Source organism: Branchiostoma lanceolatum, chromosome 2 (assembly GCF_035083965.1).
Source record: "Branchiostoma lanceolatum isolate klBraLanc5 chromosome 2, klBraLanc5.hap2, whole genome shotgun sequence".
Lineage (NCBI taxonomy): Eukaryota > Metazoa > Chordata > Leptocardii > Amphioxiformes > Branchiostomatidae > Branchiostoma > Branchiostoma lanceolatum.
The window spans coordinates 12732154-12757754 of NC_089723.1; the positions used below are offsets into that span (position 1 = coordinate 12732154).

The 25601-nt window shown below is 38.9% G+C and overlaps 1 protein-coding gene across 4 annotated transcripts; it reads right to left on the minus strand.

Moving 5' to 3' along the window:
- Positions 1–3437: 3437 nt before the first annotated feature.
- LOC136427514 (katanin p60 ATPase-containing subunit A-like 2) lies at positions 3438–25595 on the minus strand. 4 transcript variants are annotated; one of them, XM_066416472.1, is made up of 16 exons: positions 25463–25595; positions 20873–20943; positions 19610–19776; positions 18400–18445; positions 17613–17751; positions 17081–17194; positions 16568–16657; positions 15944–16021; positions 14470–14568; positions 13628–13691; positions 13026–13144; positions 12003–12097; positions 9450–9560; positions 8841–9006; positions 7929–8031; positions 3438–6128 (listed from the first exon to the last, which is right to left on the minus strand). In XM_066416472.1, exons 1-16 carry the CDS (start codon positions 25514–25516, stop codon positions 5992–5994), a joined length of 1653 nt encoding a protein of 550 aa, XP_066272569.1. In that variant the 5' UTR covers positions 25517–25595; the 3' UTR covers positions 3438–5991. The 4 variants fall into 4 exon arrangements, with proteins under 4 accessions (XP_066272569.1, XP_066272567.1, XP_066272566.1 ...); XM_066416470.1 differs by having other exon boundaries at positions 17081–17191; positions 17613–17778; XM_066416469.1 differs by having other exon boundaries at positions 17613–17778.
- Positions 25596–25601: the final 6 nt, after the last annotated feature.

Here is a 25601-nt window from a genome sequence, read left to right on the forward strand (position 1 = left end):
AGTAGCTGAACTAAGGTCGGTGATGTGTCTGCGTCCTGTGCTGCTTGTTTGAGTCGGGTCAACATCCATGTCCCTAGCAGGAACATCTTTGAGTTTTGGGTGCAGATGCTCCAGGTCTCAAAACTGTTTCTCAGCAGTGAGAAGAATGCCACTCTGGCAGTTGGAGGTCTGCGATCGAACCGACAACAATGGGGTTAGTAAAGGGTAGCTCAGAATTTGGCAGGATAGTGCAACTAACTCAGCCTGTTGGAAGGTCTTTCCAGTCAGCCCTTTCTTGATGGTTGTATCTTCAAATACATAAATAGCCCCACCCACATGTCTATGACTGTCTAGTCTGTAGATGGCACCCATATATGTATGCTTCATCCATTGTCCTATCAAGATGTGTCTGACTGATTGTCATTACATCAACATGGTGTCATAAAGATAATAGTTGATCAAGTTTGCTGTATAAACCACATATGTAGCCACAGTGCTGCCTCCTCACTTGGGAGCAAACCTGTCTGTATTTGCCGAAAAACACGAATGCTTAACTGCTGTGTTTAACAGATCTTCTGCTATAGCACCTTTATGTTCATGGATCAATAGCGTCGCCTGGCAATTCAAAGTGAAAGTGCAATTATCTACCGTTAACGGCGCTTCAGTCTCTTCGGTCAAACGCGATCTCACAGCCCTGGTCAGGATGGAATCTCAGGTAATAAGAGATCTACCGTGTAGTTTTCACTATGTAGGTCCCCTGGTCACACCAACGGACTGTCGTTGGTATAGTTTATGTGTATTTCCAGCCATTCCCAGCAACAGACTTTGTATTAACTTGTGTTTAACAGATTTTATGCTAGTTGATAGTATAGCACCTTTATGTTCATGGAGCGTCCCCTGGCAATTCTCAATGGAACTGCGAATGCTACCGTCAACGGTGCTTTTATCTCATCGGAAAACAGCGATTTCACAGCCCTGGTCGGGATGGAATCTCAGGTAATAAGGGTAGTCTTTACCAGGCCTCATGGATGGCTGGGAAAATAGTACAAATTGGCCAAATGGAGTGAATGGTATGCTAAGGGAGAGAGGGTCAAATATGCCATTCAGAACTACGCCTGCGAATGAAACCCTCGATGGCCAAACTCCCCTGGCAAATATTCTCCCTATAGGCGGCACGGTTACTCTGGTAGAGACTATGATAAGGGATCTACCGTGTAGTTTTCACTATGTAGGTCCCCTAGCCTGGTCACACCAACGGGAGTCCGTCTGTCGTTGGTATAGTCATGTGTATTTCTAAAATGCTGAACGTCCACAGCAAAGTACTGTTCAACAGGGCGGCACATTCATGCGAACCCTTGCAGTTTTTGTTAACTTTGATAGGTGACGCTTTTGATCCATGAACAAGGTGGTGCTACAGCAATAGCAATATTTCACACTTGATGAACCGCTGTCATCCGTGACGTTCCCATACACGCACTATCATTACTTTCTCGCTCTATTCTAAGCATTGTGATCAGTCTGTAAATCGTAGATATGTCATACCTGTATTTTTTGTAAGCGTAGACTATTCCAAATGATGGTCTTCTCTACCAAAATTAACGTTACATATAACGTTGGGTAACATAAATTCGGGATTTTTCCGATAATGGTTGACTGAAATCAATCTAGCAGAACAATAAACCATCTTTTTGTTCTATAATTCTGTCAGTATCATGTACTATCTTTGCACTAATCATATATATGGTAGATTTTGTCTCTTGTCGTGCTGAGACCATAATATTTCAACTTGAAACTACCGTCCGCCGCACGCACAATGACAGTGTTGTCGGACAGGGGGGCACATTAATTCGGGAGAGAAGATTCGTCTTGAATATCTTACCGCTTATCACATTTTATACAGCAGCTATTCGTTCCATCCTTGGCTTGAGGAGAGTGCTATGGATATAGACGTGTCCAAGTAAAAAAAATACACGAAAAAACGGCCGTACCGCACACATCAGGCCAGTTCGGGAACAACCCGTGTGTTGAGTCGGTAGAACTTCACTCAAAGTCGGCCCATCGTCATCATCGGGCAACGTGTAGCGTTACATTATTCATGGTAAGTTAGCTGGATGCCGTAGCAATGGTAATACTACTATGTCCATGTGTTCCTTGTTGTGTTAGGAGCAAACTTTGAGGAAAATATCTTCCTCAGTCCACTATCACACGCAGCATTTAGACAAAAAAGTGTTCCTCACAAACCTTTGTCGTCTGCTTGACAACAGGATTCTGGGTAATGATATGGCGGCGGGAAAATACACGTGCCGTAGGTTGTAGCAACAGAGAGGAGTTTTGATGATTGATCACACTTAGAATCCAGTTGCAGGTTAGCAAAAGAGATTGTAATAAGTTGTCTTGTAAATAATTGTGTTTAGCAGGAAGCGGATGTGACATTTTTCTTATAAACCAGCCGACAGCCATGTTGTGTAATTCTCCCACGAAGCCCTCAGACTGTTCCAATAAGGGACGGAGAGTTTTTGACCTCGTCCCCTTATAATGCATGCTTATCGAAGCTTTTTAGACAGTGTTCTGAATACGTAAGTCTGTCAGGCTTGCATTTCTAGCGGTATTACTTATGTTGCATCTAGCACATATCCCCAAATACCCCGTTTTCGAAAAATCCCGAATTTAAGTACCCCACGAATTTATGTTACCCAACGTTACATTTTATGTGTAAAAGTCATTTCTTTGGGCAGAATACCATGTTTTCACTTTATCATGAATTATGCAAATGACTTGTTTATTTTCATAATCTATACATAGTGATGTTCACCTTTAACTTACTTACACACGTTACAAGTATGTGATTCCAACCATTTACCACAATGGAATTATGGCACTTTCACATGAACCATAGGTCCCTATTTGCATAAGTGGTATCTGTAGATGTTCCACCTGACATGAATTACATATGTCACATGTATTAGTGTCCTCTTATAGAAAAAAACAGAAGAAAATAGATTTTTCTCAGTAATTATGCAAATTTAGTCCTAATTTGTATACTGTAAATCACTTTAATATAGCAGCAGGAAATATAGTGGTTGGGGGAAAATCGAGTAGGTCACGGCACTTAATTCTAACGGTTGGAACAAACATTGCTGGCTTAAATATTAGTGATCAAATATTAGCGATGATGAAATTTTAGCTGTTGACTAGTGACAGTTAAATCAGCTAAAATTAAGTTACAGTTAACAAATCAATAATTACTGTGACAGTAATTTGCATTTTATTGTGTGCATCTTTGTCGAAAGTTCCGGTCACATACAATGCACCTGCGATACTATACCCCGTAGATTTCACGATGATCGCTAGTGAATCGAAGGTAAAATCAGCTATTGACAAGAACCGTACAACGTTTAAAGTTTTTCCAGCGTCGTAAGATTTTTCACATGCTGTAGAAATGAAAATCAGAAAAGTGATTGTGTTGAGCATACACAAGTTATGCCCTATTTAATGGATGAAAACTGTGAAAACTCAATCAATGTACATGTACCATGGTCTGGCTCAGCCAGAGGTCTCATATTTTTATACAATAACAATCTTGCAAAGAAAATTGCTCTTATTGACCAACAAAGATTGTCATATGCTCTGTCAGAAATCTGGTATGTAAAAGGTTCAAGTAAAAGCCCACATCAAGGGGTCAGTATACAGCAAAATTCACACTTAGTCTAGTGGAAAGACTTCAATGTGGCTTAAGAATACTTTCCTTTTTTGTCCTCAAGATATAAAAGACTTTTAGTAAAATTATTATGACAGGACATCCACCTCAGTCTTAAACAACCATTAACTTATTACATTTAACAATGGTAAATAGTATGAGATGAAACCATGGTGAGAGATGATATCTCTTTTTTTCAAGTGTAGAAGGCACTTCTTGTGACATAAGCTGCCATTAACATTTCAGACTGTACGACAATCCCCAAATTTACTGAATGAAATCCGAATCCCAGTGGCCTTATAAAAGTTTATCCACATAGAACGTCTCACTATTTAAATGATACATCTTTTAAACATATACATTTGTACACATACCAATTTCAAATATAATGAAAAAGCAATTATCATATCCAGCAGAACAATATAGCAAGTATACACCAAAAATAATTAAATGGATAAAATTTTGAAACAGTCAGATGTTTCAGACAGCATCCACTGTCTTTCGTCAGTGACTAACGATAGGACTGAGAACACCAGGTTTTATACCAAAACTCTGAATAGGTATGTTAATGAGGTTAAGACAATTTAGGATGTCTTGAAGTAGTCTTTAAAAGAAGATTAATTCAAGACAAAGTTTTGTGCCAATAGTTCAATTAGCTACTGTTGATTTTAGTACAGTAACTAAATGTTGTTCGTCCGCGGGTGGTGGGTGGTGGGTGGTGGGCAGTACATTATCCAAAGTGCCTGAAAGTTCAACGCGTAGACCCCCTTTCCTATTGAGGGCCGGGTTGTACATAACCTCATTAACATACCTATTCAGAGTTTTGGTATAAAATCTGGTGTTCTCAGTCCTATCGTTAGTCACTGACGAAAGACAGTGGATGCTGCTGAAAGGTCTGACTGTTTCAAAATTTTATCCAGTTGCTTGAGTAACTATTTTTGGCGTATCTTACTACCTGGATGTCTAACTTTCATCAACGTAGCAAGTATACACTTTTCTTGCTTCTTAGCTCTTCTTCACAGTGAAATTGACCTGACCCGTGCAATGCACTTTCTGCTAACATGCACTTTCTATCTTACTTTTTCATAACTTCAATAAAGCTATACATTTTTCCAACTGAATACATACAAGTCGCTTTCAGTGGGACTTAAACCTAAAGAACAGCATTTGAGAAAATAGACTGAATCGAAAACAAAACTTCTTTTTGAGAGCTAGCTAAGGACACCAGTTAACAATATATTTGTAGCAGCATTGTTTAGTCACATTCAGTGACTTTGTATCCCATGTAATGGCAACAACTAGCCTGGTGGCCATCTTATTCTTTCTCTGGTAACCTGCTCTGATCGCGAATCCCTGCCAAATAGTCTGTCACTTGCCCTCATTCAATGTTTGGTCCTTATGTCATTATTATCTAAGGTATTAGATATTTCTCAGAAGCAGTGTAAATCGAGTTGCACTTCCAAATGCATGTTTGATCGCCGTTGCCATGATGTTACATACATGTAAGACCATGTTTATCTATCTATCGGCCATCGGCTGGGACTATATATGTAACCATGTAACCATGTACCCAATCAGTAACAATAGAGCATGTAACCAATCAGTGTTCTCGAAGATATTTTATGCAGATATTCATTCTCTGTTACCGCTAGACTGTTTGCTAGGGAAGCGATCAGAGGAGCAGACTTGAGCTAGGACAGGATAGATACCAGGCTAGACACAACATCTCTTTCTAATAAAACCACACATACATAAAGCAACACTAGAAAAGGTGACATATCTGTTATGATATATGTTATCTGTTATTATATGGACGGCACCATCCAGCCTATTCTGCACTGAAAATATAAAAAGCACTGCCAAGAATTTTGTTCCAGTCAGTCAAATAGCCAGAAAAATGGCGGAGGAGAGCATTGCTCAAAGAGTTTACCATCAATAGTTCACACTTCTGTGGATTACAAAAAAACTAATATCTGATCATGACAGGGGATGTACGTACTTTCCGCCAACATTTGAAGGCGTTTGAACAAAATTGAATGTATTTTGCCCTAACCTACACACATTTATATGTATCTGATCCAGTCAAATTCTAACTTAAATTACATATTTCCTCTGTGATGGAACAAGTTTTGTGATCTGCAGATATTGAGGATGAACACGCAAAATTGTCTTATGTGACATGCATAGCTGGAAGATGACACAACATTGCAATCAGTAATGTTCCCATCCGATACATCAGACATAACCATGATAGTGATCATAGCTTAGTACATCTGCTCTTGTCCTTAAGCTAATCAGATGCTGTGATGAACCAATCATACAGATTCGTACTCTTTCTGCCAGGCAGCGTACTTGTCTTTAAGTGTCCGTGCAGACGGCTTGGTGTGAACCAGGGCCAGCTTCACGTCTGATGTCAGGATGGGGTCTATCTTCAAATCTGGGAGGTGGTCGCCTGTAAGGAGAAAAAAGATTTAATCAGAATTACATGGCAGTAAAAGGTAAAGGTAGTCCCATAGCCTTTTTGAGGCCGTATGGGTTGTGGGTTGCTGTCCACTGTATCTAGTACATGATCCTCTCCTTTGACCGCCTTTTACCTCCCTAACCAAAGTCAGGTACCTATTTTTAGACCTGCTATGGGTGGAGTGAGGAAAGTTGTGTTAAGTGTCCTACCTAAGGGTACAACATCAATGGTATGTCAGAATGATAACCCAGTACCAAAACATCAAATTGTACATGAAAGTACAAGTTCACAATATTCAGAAATCAGGTTTACATACTAGTATGCAGTTACAAAGGGACTGATGTAAGAAAACATCCAAACAGTCGGGTCTTATGATAATATGATGCTTTTCTTGGCAGAACAACATTTTTGTCAAGAGTTCCAAGGATTCACCAGTCACCCGTCAAATGTCTTAGAATCTAGCTTTTGCTTACCTTTTTTTAAAACTTTGGCACTAATAAGTATTACGATCTACAGTCAAACCTGTATTAGCGGTCACCTTTGCATAGCGGCCACCTGCCCATAGTGGTCACTTTTTGTCGGTCCCTTGGATTTTTCCCATTGACATAAGCATTAAGAATTAGGCTATAGCGGCCACCTGTCCAACGCGGTCGCGGCCAGACGATTTTCGGGCCCGCGAGTACAGTAACACTGCCGATAACGGTCACGGCGCGCCGGTAGAAGCCGCATCGCCACCGCACGCCGGGTTCAAAATCTTCATTTTTTCACGCAGTTATCAAATTTATGTGGACTCAACTGGATAGGATCATAATAAAGAAAACCAGAATGTTTTATCTTTGTTAGAAAATCCATGGTTTGACGCGAAGTCAAGAATAATTTTCTTCACGTGGCAAGCGTTTGTACATCGAGGTAAAATTGACCATCTCTGTGCATTTCGACTGGACAAATATTACGGCAGCTTTTTGGAAAATACAACCCACACATGTACCTGATGGGATAAGTTCGCGAAATGTTTGAATGCCGGCCCAATTTCCGTTTTCACCGGGAATTCATTCAAATTGTGCTCAAAACGTGTTTCACGCAAACTGGATTGGTAGCAGCATAAAGGTCAACGGAAGACACCACTGTTACGGAGGTATAATATACTAAATTTATTTTGCTGCAAAGTATCACTGAGGATAATTACTAAACCAAAAGCTTCAAAATGAATGTGGATGATATTACTATGATGTGAAATTTGGGCTGTTGCAATTTTCTGAAAAGACAAAAAGCCCTCAAAAGAGCAACCTTCTTCTGAGTACCCTATTAGCATAATGGTAGATGCTGATCAACACAAGCCACGCGGGAACCGAACCAACGCATCAAGAGGAAAATTGTCGCCACGATTTTATGTTTGAAAACAGTCGAAAACGAACAGTAAGTGACAACTGAGCAACATGTATTTTGTTCTTAACTAAGTAGAAGTAAAAGAACAACAATCGAACTTCTAAAATGTGCCTTACCTGTTTACATGTGTACTGTACGGTGAATAAATGTATCTCAGTGGGTACTGAAAACATGTGTCACTCGTGGTCAATTAATCAACATTTTCTCCATAGCGGCCACCTGTCCTTAGCGGCCAGTTTTGGCCAGTCCCTTGAGTGACCGCTATAGACAGGTTTGACTGTATTTTCTACATGGTGAGAGCTGGTGGCTCATCACAGTGCCAACATACCAAACTACCATTGCAAAAAACCATACCATGACACTTTGTTACATCCCTGGAAAAAGTGTTATCAATTCTAGTAGTACCTTGTCCATGGTTCTCCAACACATCAAACACTTTTCTGACTTTCATCATGGCAGCTTCCTTACACACCAGCCGGATATCAGCCCCTGAGTATCCCTCCATACACTAGGACAAATACAAGATTCATTGTGAGAAGACACCATTCAAGGCCACACCAATTTAATTCCTTGGTTATCGGACTTTTTAAAATGACAATATAGCAAGCATACAACATAAAAGCAGAGGGTAGGAAGGAGAACTTGAATGTCACTGTATTCGATCCATAAAACTGGTCCTCTGGCTTTCTTTACAACACGTTTTTCCACTTAAGCAAATTTTCAAAAAATCCGAGAACCAACAAATTAGATTGCTGTGATCCAATGGAGACATAAAAGTGAAAAAGGGTATAAGAAGGAATTAAAATGTTGATAACAGACTAAGGAGTACCAAACAAAACACCTAAGTTTAAAAAAAAAAACGAAAAACCTACGAAACTTTAAATTGTATCTCCGTTGTTAATTTATTCACTATCATATTGGTCCTCGCGCTCAACCCATGAATACAGTGAGGCAAGAATTTTGATTCTTTCAGAAGATGCAAACTCGTCTATAAAGTGTTTTTGTGCCGCGTTATTGCTGAGTCTGCCGCTATGTTGGCATCCCTTACAGCATTTCAGTGGGTCATAGCCGAAGGGTTTGCGGACACCAAAAGATCTTCAGTCTGATCCTCTCCAATAACCACTTGTTGAATGTTAACCAGATGTTGCAAATCGACACCTCAAAGCACCAGAAGAATACTTACAAACTTGGCAATAAGATTAAGAGATGCTGTGCGAGCTACAATCCAATAAGATGCAAATAGGGTCAAATGGTAGTCACACCAGCTTGCTTGATTGACATGAAAAGTGAATGAAAACTCTCTACTAGTATCCTTACCTCGGCTAAATGTTCGTAGTCCAGGTCCGTGGTGATCTCCACTCCCGTGCCCTGGTTGATAGTTCTGGGCAGGTGGAACTGGACCATGGCACGTCTGGCCTCCTTGGTGGGCAGATCCACCAGGATACGCTTCTCCAGCCTTCTCAACATGGCATGGTCAAGCTCCCTGCAACATGAATAAACATGACAGCAATTCAGACAAATGAGGGTCATTGAGTTCACAGTTGATTGAAAGTGATATAGACAGATACTATGATACATACATGTAAGAGGTAAATATACATTGTACATTGATTCAAAGAAACACATAAAAACAAAAGATGATCAACATCGACAAGAAGGTGGGGGTATACTTGTGCAGTAGATGTGGACAAAATGTTAAGAGTACAATGTACATGTATTCCTCTGACAGAAAACAACAATAATACTTAGTGAATGAACTTTAACTTCACAGTGGCGACAAGTGATTTACAGAACGGATGTGTGAAGGAATCATAAATAATTACAACAGGTTTTCATGGTGATGATAGGTTCACGGTACCGTGAAAACAGTGAACATAAAGTTACAGTGAAAGAAAGAAACAAGAATTGCAGTATAACAGAACCAACCAAGGTAAGTTGGAGGCAGCCAGTAGAAAGACGAGATCATCAGACTTGGCCAGCCCGTCCATCTGTACTAGCAGCTCGGTCTTCATCCGACGGCTTCCCTCGTGCTCGTTTCTGAAGTCATATCACACATGTACATTTAAAATCCTCCCACACCATAAGGTGTATAGGGCGGTGCCCATCCCCGTTTCATAGCCCTGGGTCACACTGTGGTGCAATCACTGTAGCAGGGGGCTAGTCCACTGGCAGTGGAGTGTGTTTAACTTCCATACCGTTTCATAAGTATGTACCATTTTTAAGAAGTCTTTGGTATGACTCAATGCGCGTCTTGTCCAGACGTGTGCTACCCGGGAGTTGAACTCGGGCCTTCTGGTTCCAAGTAATCAGAACCAGGTGTGGTAAGTAACAGAAGGGCAGACCACTACACCACAAGGACATCCCCTCATACATTATTGGTCAACAAATTTTTGTCATCTAGATAAACAATTTCTGCTGAGAAATAAGTCTACAACTGATAAACTCAAAAGCTTACTTTTGAATGTTTTGGATGACATTATTCAATGTCATTGTATTTGCAAATGTCACAGTAACTGAAAGTATCAGCTCCATAACCAAACACATAGTGATAGTGATTTGTCAGAAATACATTACAGTCAAACCTGCCCAAGGCGACCACCCGGCGGACCGAGCAAAAACGGTCGCGATGGACAGGTGGTCGCCATGAAGAGGATTCCACTCACATGTTTCCAGGTCGAGGTTTTCAAATACAGTACGTAAATGATGAAAAAATTATGTGAATTTAGACAGCATGACCCTCACCAGGTTCAATTCTCATTGACAGAAAGATCCTACAAAAATTACATTTTCCGTTATCGATGTAATAATTGTATACCGCTACATCGTGTACAAATTTTCGTCATAATTTTGACTACAAAACGATGGTTGCCTCGATGATCTCGCAGCGCCCTCCCGCATTCACACGCTACATTGAATAGTACACACACACACGCACATCATCGAAGTTTTAAGGCCTAAGACAGATCCCTAAAAAACGCCTGCTGGTCCCAGCCTTTTTTGGGTCGCCGACCGCTGGATGAAAGGGTAAAAAAAAATTCGATCTGACAACTAAAGATGAAAACGGAACGCGTTAACGGTGTGATTTCGTCGCGCCGCCCCGCGAAGCTCTGTGCCACCGCATCGAAGGGTAAGTCAGTGCAGCAGAACGCACAGCGTCCAATAAAGGTTTGTGAGATTCATGGAAATAAAAAGAAAATAAGAATTTTGATTTTATTTTTAATTCACCAATAACTAGAGTATTCGTAAATGTTCATACACAAAATCATCGTGTTTTACAAAGGTCAGCGGTACGCCAAATCCTGGCCGCCCGAAATCCAAGATGGCGTCAGGACCAAGGAACAACATTTCTCGCCTGATGTTTTGCCCGCCGCGAAGTCATTTTTCGGCGGAATTTAGCAAGATACAGACACATTTTTGTTGAAAATACAAGAAATAGATAGTAATTTCTGTGAAATCTGACTTTTTGACGCCATGCACTACGTATTCGTTTTGAAAGTTGAGTTTAAACGGAACTGAGTTCACGTTAAACTATAAGATTACGATAGGCACAACAGTAGAGTAGAGTAGAGTAGAGTAGAGTTTCTTCGGCCAGGTAGGAATTGTCTTTACAATGTTTATAGGGGGAACGTTTTATTAAAACACTTCATGGAGGAATCGATGGTATAACATTGCTATTCCATATATTTTTGATCTTATTTTTGTCCTTTAAAGTCTTGAAAACATTTCCGTGAAATCCGACAGCAAAATGATCTGATGTCACCACACGCTTGAAAATTAGGCGACCGCCATGGGCAGGGATTGTGCTCTGTGCGGTCCCAATTCGTGGCGGTCGCGGTCGCGTTGGACGGGTGGTCGCCTTGGGCAGGCAGCTTAATGCTTGTGCCTATGGGGAAAATTTTCGGGACCGAGAAAAAGCGGTCGCCATGGCCAGGTGGTCGCGTTGAAAAGGTGGTCGCCTAGGCAGGTTTGACTGTATTTGCTTTTGAATCAATCAACCCTAGTACATCTTTTCACATTTTTTCCCAAATGACCCCGAATCTATTCAGAGTTCTATATCTTGTTTATGAAGTTATTGCTAATACAATCAAATACACAAAAATATGCTGTTTCAAAATAAGTGTTCCGAACTGCAGAAGGTACAAATGTACTTGTGGTTACTGAATTACCGATTGGAAAATGAAAACTACATTGCATTTGTCATAAAGAGTGACTCCATTCCAGAAATATTATAATACTTTGAATGCAGAAATGTTCACGGTGGTTTTATGTTCCCATGCCAGTTTTCGCGGTGAACCATACCGCAAACTTAAAGCCACCGTGAAAAGTCGTTCCATTGTATGACTGTATCGCTACTGTTGTTTCAAAGCGAACTCAAAACCACTGCAAAAATTCCATTTTCTCCCTACTGTGAAATTAAATGCTCGCAAATACTTCTGCATTTACAGTAACTGTTTACTAAAAGCTAAGTACAGTACTTACCCAGAAGGACCCGATCCTCTCTGTCCCATGACTGACTCCAGTTCGTCCAGGAATATTGTAGAGGGTGCATGAAACCTGGCCAGCTCAAACAGTACCTGTGGAGAATCACACATGGTACATGAAGACTCGTACCAGTATATGCAATTCAATTCCCCAAATTAGGAATACATGTAGCTGTATAAGAAAATTACATCATTCTAATTCTCCTATAAAATAAACATACTGATTCAAAAACATGTAAACTATGTGTATTGGATGTTTGAATTTTGTGTAAAGGAATCACATTGACTGTATTTTGCCATTCATCATATTTTAATCATCATATCTTGTAATGGACCAAGGGGCAAACAGAATCTAACACAACTACATGCAACATGTTTATAAAGGTTAGACACAACTGTTGTCCACTGGCCATGGGTTTTAGTCACACTATTGTAAATTGATCTAAGTTGGTGGGGAGTTAGTTCCATGGTAGCAGGGGAAGCGACTTGCTTGTTCACTGTCTTTTTAGTTTGTGGTTGAAACAATACACAGTAACAGAGTATAATAAGTTACTGCATTTTGTTTTCGTGAGTTCAGTTCTCCACTGTCAATACCACCAGGAATATTTCTCAAGTTGCAGAATATTGTACATGGTAGAATATCGGTAAAGATACTGACGGATAAATGCCAAGTTGATCACTGATATTAAAAAAAATTGTGACACCCAAAAATGGTAAAAAAAGGAAAGTGATCCCGAACCAGTTAAGCTCAAATGAACTCAATGAACAGATGAGCTAATCTTCCACTGGTCGTGACAGAGAAGACAGACGCTATATACAGTATTTACAGGTTCATTGTACAACGGAAATTCCCCTAGCTCTCTTCGACAAGCACAATGAACAGCGGAACCACGGCTTAACGTTCTGCCCAATGGACTGCGACCCTTTCTCGTAACATGCATATCGGGTGAACGATGGAGCCAGGATCGAACCCGGGTTTTCTAGTTCCAGGGGCAAGAACGCTAACCACTGGACTACTTACTCTAACTAGTTTCTCGGAGTCCCCCCTCCACTTGCTGACAATACTAGATGCTGAGATGTTGAAGAATGTTGTATTGCACTCTGTGGCCACAGCTTTGGCCAGCAACGTCTTACCAGTACCTGCAAGGACACACAGTTATATTTAGTAAGTCTTTTATTCCAATAGTTATTGTTTCAGCAGTTGGGGTATGAAACACTAATAAAACTTAAACATTCTCAACAGTTTAGAGCTTAGAACACCACAAACACACAAGAAGAAAATGTCATGGTAAAAAAAAATGATAGTGGCCATGATAATATGTGCCAACTTTTATTACCATCTAATTTCTAATAGCATTAGTAAAATGACAAACAACAAACTGATATCCTTACATATCTGCATTTAAACATCGGTCTTGTTATAATCTGTCAACTTTGATTTTATTACAAACTATTGCCATTTGATCTAGTACAAAAGAATTGCCTTAGATATAAACTTGTCCCTTGACCTCAATGGTTGTAAAAAAATAATGGTCTTTCCTATCATGACCCAAGCATCGTCTTAAATTATCTTATCAAACAAACAAAAGTCATCAACATTGAAAAAGATTCCTTGCAGCTCACCTGGTGGTCCATATAATAATAATCCTTTCCATGGGGACAGGATACCAGTAAACAATTTTGGGTACTGTAATATAGCAGAGAGTTTATCATCAGTAAACAGCAATGTGTAAGAAATCCTTGTTTATACAGGGACTGATCAAGGCTCAAATTTCATCTTTGGGAATAGGTGCACTGGTGCACCCAACTCAAAAAATTGGGTGCACAGAAAGAATTTTGGGTGCACCAGATAAAATAAAGTTGAATGTTCTTCAGAACATAATTACAAAGTTTGACACTGCTGCCTTTCTTAAGAACTTCAATCTGTAATTCTATAGCTAACTTCAAAATTTCAAACAAATAATACATTAAATAAAGTACAGCAAAAAGTTATCATGCTGTTTTTATACTTACATTTCAAGAATATTCTGTATACTAGTGTACAATAGTACCTTAACCCTATAGGCTACAAAAATATATAGGTGCACCAGTGCACCCACAGTCAAAAATTAGGTGCACAGCTCCAATTTTGGGTGCACTGGGTGCACATGCACCCACTATTTCGAGCCCTGCTGATATTTCCACATTCATTTCACAATGGAGGATTTATACTATTAACCTTCTCCCTGCTGCCTTACTGTAACCAATAGAGAATGGAGTGCCAAATGAATACTTCAGTGTGCTAAAGGTTAAGAAGTAGCATCATTCCAATGATATGTAACATAAAGCAAAAAAGTTCATAGATCTGAAATATGAAATTACAGTAAATCATACTGTGTAAGTTAAGCAGTGATAATGCTTTAAATATATATGAAAGTAATGTCAACTAGTCAGCTGACAAGAATGTGATGACAGATATGCCATACCTTGATAGGATACACCACTGACTCTTTTACCAGTCTTTTAGCAGCATCCAGGCCAATGATGTCATCCCATCTCACATCGGGGTTGTTGAGGTAAATGTCCTGCAAATGTGACAACCAAAATCATTCACAAATATCTCTTTTGTTTTGAGATATCTTAACTGCTTGAATACCAAACTACAAAAATATTAGCTTTCTGAATTCAAAGTATCTTTGACTTTAGCACCAGGGAAAAGTCTGTATTGTGTGTATGGGCAGTATTCAACACCAACGGCAAGTCTGTTTTGGATGAATGGATAGTGTTCAGCACCAAGGACAGATCTGTTCTGTATGAATGGATAGTGTTCAGCACCAAGGACAGATCTGTTCTGTATGAATGGATAGTGTTTAGCACCAAGGACAGGTCTGTTCTGTATGAATGGATAGTGTTCAGCACCAAGGATAGGTCTGTTCTGTATGAATGGATCCTGTTCAGCACCAAGGATAGGTCTGTTCTGTATGAATGGATAGTGTTCAGCACCAAGGACAGGTCTGTTCTGTATGAATGGACAGTGTTCAGCACCAAGGACAGATCTGTTCTGTATGAATGGATAGTGTTTAGCACCAAGGACAGGTCTGTTCTGTATGAATGGATAGTGTTCAGCACCAAGGATAGGTCTGTTCTGTATGAATGGATCCTGTTCAGCACCAAGGATAGGTCTGTTCTGTATGAATGGATAGTGTTCAGCACCAAGGACAGGTCTGTTCTGTATGAATGGACAGTGTTCAGCACCAAGGACAGATCTGTTCTGTATGAATGGATAGTGTTCAGCACCAAGGACAGGTCTGTTCAGTTTTAATGGATAGTGTTCAGCACCAATAATAGATCTGTTCTGTATGAATGAATAGTGCTCAGCACCAAGGACAGGTCTGTTCAGTATGAATGGATAGTGTTCAGCACCAAGGACAGGTTTGTTCAGTATAAATGAATAGTGTTCAGCACCAAGGACAGGTCTGTTTCATCTATATTCATTGTCAAATGTTACAATACATTACACTGTCCCTGGAGGCAGTGTAGCTGATATTAGAGAGTTGACAGTTATGGACAGACAAATACATAGGCAATGGAAATTTACACATCACTAGTTTGAATATAATGCTACTAACAATCAATGAAAATCAGCCTTACAATCCAATGTAACATCGTTGAGTCATTTGATCACATGCATTAATACATTACTACATACATGAAATAAAATAGATGTGTTCGGAGATCAGAGGTCATCTAGAGTAAAAGGTTAACTGTTTATGTCCATAAAATGTTTAGATGTTTCTCTCACATATGGATGGATGGATGGGTGGGTGTATTCAACAACAAGGACAGGTCTGTTCTGTATGTATATATGTATGAATGGATGGATAGTATTCAGCACTAAGGACAGGTACATTCTATGTGTATGTATTGATCGTGTATTATTGTATATCCTCATGTACATACCCTACTGATAGTCTGTGCCAGTTCTCTCCATTCACTATTATACCCTACATAGCCTCCTAGTGGTTTCAACAGACGGTCCTGAAAAACAAAGTGTCCTTTTAAGTTACAACGTATATTCAGATGTTCAAAACTGTTCATCTTTAGATGTTCTATATTACGTTAGCCCTGACCAAACTTATTACTCGGTTCCTTGATTTGCTGCTACAATTTATTCTGATTTTATGTTGAAAAAATGACATTGATAATGGTAACTTTCAGGATATAAACTATAAACCCAGGTGCTATTTCCTTTTTTCACAAACAGTCAAGGATTGTCTATCTGGATGTTTCAGTTTTTCCATATATTGACGCACATTAAGTTGAAAATTCACTTTTTGAAACATTAACCAGCTTGGATTGTTGACTTTGTGGCTCCTGACACATTGGTAGCATTTGGGTTTCTTTTTTCTTTTTCCGACCTGCCACTGGGCATTTTCTTGAAAAAAAATCCAAGAACCCATGAATCAAATTGGTGTGGTCTATGACTCGCGTGAAACAATCATATCTAATTCCAAAATCATATTACAGAAACTGTTTGATACTCAAGTGACAATGACTTTGATGTTGATGTTAAGTAAGACTTACTGAAGAAGAATCATAGCTGTTCATGTTGATCTCTCTGGAGGCCCCTTTAATAGCATCTTGAAGCATAGACCGCATGTCAATAACTTGTTTCTGTGAAGAATAACAACAAGCATTACATATGTGCACATTTACATCTGCCATCTTTTTCTTTATTCGTACGTTGTACCGTATGTTGATGAAAAAAAAGGAAAGTGATCTCGATCCAGTTTTTAGTTCACTGAAGAGCTAATCTTCCACTGGTCATAACAGAGAAGACAGATGCTATGTACAGTATTTACAGGTTCATTGTACTGGGAAAATTTCACTAGCTCTTTTTGACAAGCACAATGGACATTGGACCACGACTTAACGTCCCGTCCTAATGACTGCGACGCTTTCCGGTAGCGTGGATGTCGGGTGAGCGACACAGCCGGAATCGGCTTCTTGTTCCTGAGAGGCAAGATTGCTAACCACTGGGCTTACGCACGCTACGCATGAAGACATTGAAAAGAATAGACTGCAACAAATACCCACCCTGCCATGTTCATGGTGTGGTTTCTCCTTGTCTGACCCTATTGTACCATTGGAAGTCGGAGCAGCGGACACTGTCAGACCCAGGTCTGTGGAGTCTCCCACCGTAGAATCCTGCTGGGGTAAGTCAAACAGAAAACTGGTCAATTTGGTCACTTCATGAAACCTTTTCACAGATTTCATGGCCTGCTGGCATTATGGGTAATGCTTAGTTTACATTTCCAAGCCAGGGCCCGGCTGGGGTGTCGGCGAAAACGAAAAATAAAAAAAAGCATATCAAGACAATACACAATTTGTAGTTAGGAGTAATTTCTAAAGTTCTTTGTCTTTTGTTGTCTTTTGTATCATATTTTTCGTTCCCGCAAGCTGCCCGACCGGGCCCCGGATTGGAAATGTGACCTATAAGCATAACACAGTCTGCATACTGTAAATGCAGAAATGTTCGCGGTAGTTTTATGTTTGCGGTTTTCGCAGCGACTGTTTCACCGCGAACTTAAAACCATCACAAACAGTTTTGTCCAAAACTGTAGCAGACCTGTTTGGAGTCTTTGGCAAAACCCTTCTTGTTTGCAGCGGCTGGAGGTTTCCTGGTGCCAGAGCTGGGCTTGCTCCTTTTGGGCGAGGCCGCCTCTTTCTTCCCACTATCCTCCGCGTTATCTCTGTCCAGAGGTATTCTGGGAAGGGACACAGTGCTGCCTGATCTATTGGGGGATGGGTGAAATGAGAATAGTGTCACCACCACCGTTAGTCTAGCTACCACCCTCAAAACAAAACGATATTAACAGAACTCACCCAAACTTTTCTATCATCTGCATTGTTAATTAGATCTTTAGGTCAATGATGAATATCACAGTTAAAGAGATACAATATAATACAATGAATGAGTTTGCAGATCACAAAAACTGCTTGCTGACACAAAGAGAGGGTACATCATTTCTGCCAACAATTGAACGTGTTGACAGCAGTTTTTGTGACCTGTGGAGGTGAAAACTTGTTCATCACGTTCTACTACAGAACTGTTACTGTAGTGCCTACTGATGACACTAGAGTTATGAAGTTCAACTTCCGAACATATATGATTCATACCAACCATCATAAAATTCTTACTAATAGTATACATACCAATTACAACTTTCAAACAGAGTGAGGAAATCTATTTTATGAATAGCTTAAAAAAATAGAGAGAGCTCAGCTTTTCATTTTGAAAGTCAAGATGGGGGTATGTCATTCATGTATAAGATGAGAGAACATTCACAATTTGGTAAGAAAACGTTTTCAGAGTAGAAAAGAACTTTTAAAAAACACACTGATAGTAGACTTACCTCCTTAACTTTCCCCCTCTGCCTACTCTGGAATTTGCACTATCAGCTGCAAAATAAAGACAATCAATAACGTTTATTACTGTGAATTTATCAACATTCACAGGGACTCTCATTATGAAAAAAGGAGGTTTTGGCTGCATTTTAAGTTTGAGGTTCAAACAATTCTGTGGTGCAATTATAATCACTGCAAAAATATAAACCTCTGTGACAATTTCAGTTTTACGTGACTTTTTCTGGAAATCATTGGTGTCACCCTGAAAAGGATGTTTTCCAAATCCAATAATGTTTTCCAAATCCAACTGTGAATAACAAAAGACTGGAGATTACTTCAGAGGTTATCCAATCTTTCACGACGTGCTACTGACACAAACAATATAATCTTAAACAAACCACATTGGATGCCTTTGAAAGCTTGCTTTTTGTGGCAATCAATTACATGGATTAACAATACAAACTTGCAATGGACTGTCGCAGTCAGCCTTTATATACGAGTATGCAACTGTTGACTCTCTTTTCATTTGCATGCAAATGTTGTCAATCAAAGCTTTCACACCAAATGCCATTTAAGCAACAGACTGGATGAAAAACTTTTTATTAGAATCAAGATCAAAAACTGGGATCTTTTATGTACATTAGAGATTCACAGTACACATTGAATTATTCTTATGGCCGGTATCTCAAAATGGGCAATACACTAAGTCTTATAAGATTTGTACATTAGACTAGTGACTCATATTTCTTACTCTCCCAACTTTGAAAGTCCTGATTCTTGTAAATTGCGGACTGGAGTAAACCATGATAATGATTCCTCAATAACCTAAGTTTTGCAATGCTGTCTTGAGCACAACTCACACAACAGGCCTTGCCTACTATTCTTGATAAGTGTGATGGGTTCTTTCATGTGCAGAGGTCTGATGCCTGAGTCTATAACACATGAAACTCCCCACAGGGTCACCAGCTTCATGTCCCCATCCAATTGCAAAACGTTGAACTGGGCTCAAACCTTTCGATCTGTTTTCTGTATCCAAAAATTTGATTTGTATGGAAAAGCAGAGAGCTTCCTTACCACTGTGGCATTGTAAAAAGTCTGTACTCGGAATGCTATTGAATGTAGACTCGCTATACATATTGGTACTGAAAATAATATTCCATGTCCCCAGATTTGTACCCATACAGGATGCAGAAATCAGATTTCCAAAACATCACTCACCACTGGAAGCAAGTTTCTTGGTGATCTTTGGATACTTCTGGAACTTAATGTAGAAGTAAGACTCGTATTCCTGTAGTATAGTCTCCAGGTCAATGTTGTCACACACCTCAAACTTCCTAAGACTCAGGTTAGTTTCATGTTCCAGCGACTTGACTGATTCTAAATACCTGGAGAAAGACAATAATGATTGTTATATAATGTTAGGTACAGTTTGGGGTAATATTAGTACAGTCAAACCTGGATTCAGCAACCACTCAAGAGACCGAGGCAGGGCACAATTTTTTTTTTTTGGAAATAGGTGCACTGGCGCACAGAAAACAATTTGGGTGCACCACATAAAATAAAGTTGAATGTCAACAAAACAAAAGTTTGACTCTACTGCCTCTCTTACGAACTTCAATCTGCACAAATTAATTCTATCCAGATTTCAAATTTCAACCAAACAATACATCAAATAAAGTACATTTGTACAACAAAAGATTATATTGCTTTAATGATACTTACACATAAGTTACATTTCAAAAATATTCTATATGCTAGTGTACAATAGAACCTTTACCCTAAAGGGTACAAAAATATCTAGGTGCACTGGTGCACCCACTGTCAAAAATTAGGTGCACAGCTCCATATTTGGGTGCACACAGGTGCACATTCACCCAGTATTTCGAGCCCTGGACCGAGGGAAATGGTTGCCGAGGACAGGGTGGGGTTAACTATGTTTTCGTGTGGCTTGTTACTGGAGGTCTGTGCCAGGTGGTTGCCTGCGTCTGAGGTTTCACCGTATATGATACTACACAAAACTTTTCCTTACAGGTCCAAATTACCACGGATATCAATGTACAAAATGTACTAGTCTAGTACATACTAGTAAACAGAATTAAACTCCTTATTATTATTTGCTACTAAAAACATGCTTTTCCACTAAAATGGAAATCAGCAAAGAGTTTTTTTCTAATGTCTCAAAACAAATATCAATTATTAGTGCAGGGGGACATGAAAAGCAACAATAAGAATAAACAGAAAACTAATTATGTGTATGGTGGCATTTATTTGGTATGATAATCTGAATAATTCAAACGATTATTACATTGTCTACAGCATACAATACAATGTACATTCATTTGGGACCACTTACATGATGTACATGTGACCCAGTGTTCCTACTGTCACTTATATCACACTGCTTTATCCGATACAACACAACAGGAAGATAGTTGAATAATAGAAATTATCTAATTCAAAAGATAAATATGGATCTCTTACCCTTCAGTATTCAGATAATGCAGAATGAGCATAAGTAGGTTTTTTCTTCTTGACTCCACTCTCTGTTCATCCTGAAACGATATCAAATCACAAGTGTGAAAAAGATACATTACACACAATAGGTACTATTATAATAATAATTGTACATGTTTTTTGTATGAGGGGTGGTATCTTATCAACACTGTAAACAGATTTGGTCCCAGGTTCAAAACCACTGCTATGCCCCGATGTTGTGCCCTTGATATTACATGACTTTCCTCACTCCACCCAGGTGTGAATGGGTACTTGACTTTGGTTGGGGAAGGTCGTATTATGGCAGCCTCCCAGATCCTTGCTACAGTCCCACAAAGTGCAAGTGTGAAGCAAATATGTATCTGTTGTATATTATGTGATTGTAAACCCTGCAGAAATTCAGCACTGGCTGCCATTGCACGGGTAATTTCTGACCAATAAACCATTATCATTACTATTATCAGATTTAAGCAAACCCTTGGCCTGAAATTCGAATCCACCTGCATATCCTGTTTACATGCAGTGCAGATAAAACTGCAGCTGTGCAGGTGTTTCTAATGTCTACCTGCACCAGCTGCACTAAGAGTTGCACCTGCAGTCAGTAGCAGTCCGAAACTGTATTACAAGGAACATCTTCAAAGCAAATTAAAGTTTGTTTATGCTAAACTTGTGCAAATTTTCAAATAACACCAGCTCTGGAATGATGCAGGTGCAGGTCAGCAGAAAAAAAGGATTAAAAATTAATCTTCCAGTTCCAATGAGGTTGAATCAGCAAAAACATAACAATGATATCATATAATACCTACCAATACCCACAATACATGTTAAAACTTACGTACACATCATGATATACAATACATTTACTAAAAGTCATGTACATGAGGATATCACAAGTTGCATTTATAGCACTACATTGTACATTATACAACAGTTACAAAAATGTACTACTAAATATAAACAATTGATATTCTTCTCCATACATATCAGAATGGTAAGAACTGAAAAAAGCCTGAAGCTTTGTCCATTTACTTGTACTAAAAAACATGTTAAGTACTATGTACATATTGTTAAACAAAGTAAAATGTGAATACAAAGTAGTAAAAGTTAGGTGATATTTCTATACAGGTAATCAAAAATGTATAAGAAATGGATTCTAGACTATAGCGAAATGTAACACACTGCGGTACTAGTAACTAACTTTTACAATGGTTACTACTGGCTTTAAGGGCTAAATGTAATAAGATTAGTTATCACACTAGAATCACCTGTTCTTTCAGCTGCTTTAGTCTATAGGCAGCTAACATACTTGGCATTGTTAGATCCTCTTCCAGAGCGTCTGCAGCTTTAAACATGTAAATCTAATTTGCTCTGCAAAAGGTCCTTCGTTGATCCAAGTCTTGCAGCAGGCGGACCTGTCATTCCTTACGTTATCATTCGTGCTGCTTATTTGCAAACAAAAGGTACGCTGTCTTGGATCACGGAATGTTTGTCCACCGTGATTAAAGCCACCTTGCGTAGACAAAGGTTGTAGCAAGAGTTAAGCTAATTATGATAAACACTGGGAACTCCGTGGCAACCGAACACCTCCCAGCTGTAGGACCGTACATAGCGTACATGTTGTATCTAGGGTACGCTGTGGAGAATACGTGTCAAACTGGCTACAAGGCATATAAAAGATACTGAAAATGTAGAAGGGTAAATACCGGAACAATAGCCAACCTCGAAAAATGACCACTTCTTGTTTTATATAAACATTAGGCAGAAATTGAGATGGAGTCATTTACATTGTAGGCTTGTCTAACTCAGTGTAAAAATGTGGGATTTAGCTATGATATAAATCTATCCAATACAATGTCATGTTTTCAAACATGTGTATTCAAAAGGAAGAAAATGAACATGATAAAAAAATTGATATTGATGCAAATCTCTGATATATAATGGCTAATAGTATATGGACATGCCTGCATGGAAGGTAACTTAATATACTTCAATCAAAACTGTAACATTTCTTTTCTGCAGTGATATTGAGAACTTAACGGCTGACTTTGACAATGATACAATAGTTCTGCTTTGTATATTGGCTTTGCCCAGTCTCATTCTCAACTAATGCATACATTTCTGCCAAAAACTGAATGTATTGAATACAACATAACTCATGAATGAAAAGGTAACTTCACTCTAATATTGAAAGTGTTATCCTATATAAATTATGATATAGTATATTTGATATGAACAAGCTAAGAGAAGTTAATCACTTAATGTCAATCATAATCTGGCAATACATGATAATACTCAAACCAAAGTTATTACTAGACTAATCTATAATAGTACAATATGGAATATGGCTGTCTCAAACACTGATAAAATAATAACATCTTTCAATGAAACTGTAACTATAACACGGCAACAACACAACAGTAACTGTAAAGAAGTAAAACCTGTGGAACATTTTGTTGTTAGAGTCAACCTTAAATACTTTATCAAACATTCAGCTCTACTGGACCAAACAATAACCAGGAGGCACTTTGTGCTTGAGGCAAAGAATGGACACAATAGCAGCAGCCTTTCTGAAGCAGGCACTGCCTTCTAATGTTACATAGGCTGTATTTAGACACAGTGTAGGGTTACCTATTGGTTAGGGTACACTAGTATACCAAAACTGTACAGTAGCATTGATATTTCCGAATAAAGAACGATTTTACTAGTAATCAGGACTCAAAATAACCACCTGTAACCTGCAAATTTTGTGACTTGCAGTTTGTTTATTTTTTCAATTAACAAGAAAAATGACTGAATTGCAAATATTTTGCAATCTGGTAATTTACAGTCAAAGACTCAAAACGGCCTAAGAAGACCACTCATTGATCAGGGGACCCCCAAAATATGGTGGGGTCACCTTAATAGGTGGTCACTAAAGACTTCTTGTATTTTAGTTTTAGGCCACGCCAATTTTCTTTGTTGCTTCTTGGAATAGCCTGTCCAGTTTTTCCCATTCAAAAAAAAAGAATTTTGGTCGCTATTCCCATTCACAAATCTTTACTCCCAATTCTACTATCTGTTCAGTTAAATCATGACTAAAAATTTGTGAATGGGAATAGCGACCCAATTTTTTTTTTCAAAATGGGAAAAATAGGACAGGCTATTCCAAGAAGCAGCAAAAAAAATTGGCGTGGCCTAAGTAACCAAATAATCAACATGCCATCCTACACATGGGGCATGACATTACTTATCAGGCTTCCCAGCAACACATTAGAGGAATTCCTGACACAATAACAGAAACTATTTGGTCCACATTTGTCTGTCATACCTGTGATAGTAGAATACATTGTTGATACGGTGTTTGGAAGCAGAAAATACAGCAATGTGTATTTAGTCCACATTTGTATGTCATCACTGTGGGTCTCCTGCTTTTACCCACTAAATCCTCTTACTCAAAGATAAAAGCTTTCAAAATGCAAAATTGAAAACCATTATGACTTTGTTGTTATAACCTGTTTTCACTGTAAATCCTAGTGAATACAGCTTTTGTTATCAACTAATACCAATATTATCAATTTGAAAGTAGAAGAGACAGAAGAAGAAGACAAAACATACAATGTAACATGAATAATTTAAGCAACAACAGTAAATTTTGGGAATCAGGACGCCCTAGACCATGATTACCAACTCGGACCATGGCAAATTAAATATGAAAATCTCAGCCCAACACCTTGGTCAACTTGCCTTCTAACACCCCTATGATATACACCTGACAAAGTTAAATTTGAAACAGCAAAAAACATCCGTGCAATACTAGTAACTTCTTGTTCTTCTGTTAAATTTGCTGACTTAAGAACAGCACCAGTTTATTTCCTTGTCTATACTATAAACTATTAGACAATATTAGACAACTTGTTAAGCTATATTCGTTAGGCATTGGGGGTAGCCATGGCGACTGTTACAGGGCTTACTTTTACTTGCTGTCTTGTATAACATGGGCTATATACATACATGTACAAGACAGTAAGTAAAAGTAAGCCCTGAAACAGTCGCCACGGCTAGTGTTGGGGGCAGAGTTGACCACAGTACTGAGCAATGGTCCGAATCGTCCGACATCCCAAATTTTAAAGCAAATGATTTCAACTTACAAATCATTTTTGTGACCAGGCAAATTACAAAATGATTATGTATTTTTGTTGCAGAAAAGTTTATTATGGTAATGGAAAATGATAAAACTTGTGGCCTTAACCTTACAACCGGTATGCAATAAAATATCTAGCGGCAATTATAACTATTTTCAAAATAAAGAAATGAAAAACACTCTTGGACAACTGAAAAAAAACATCAAATATCAAAACTGATTCAACTCTATTAATTGCAGGTAAACACTGTTGCGTGAAAAATCGTAGCGCAGATTTTGAAGTTTGAACCCATCTATAACTTTTACGTTTTGGCGTCAAAACCATGGCAACCCTACATCAGTGCCCTGCCCCCCTCCCATAACTGTTGACAACAAACGGTTTCCTGGCTTGGAAACATCCTTGCTTCGATAAGATACTCATCATCATTTGTTACCTAATCCTTAAAATCTATACTTACAGCCTCTCTGGCTTGATTCGCAGTTTTCAGCGCCTGGTAGCTCAATTCCGTCATCTTTGTCGAGTTTTCAATTTTCGCTCTGCCAAAGCATTCCACTGGCGACCGCAGATAACCTTTGACCTTATTCAATTTTTTCAAC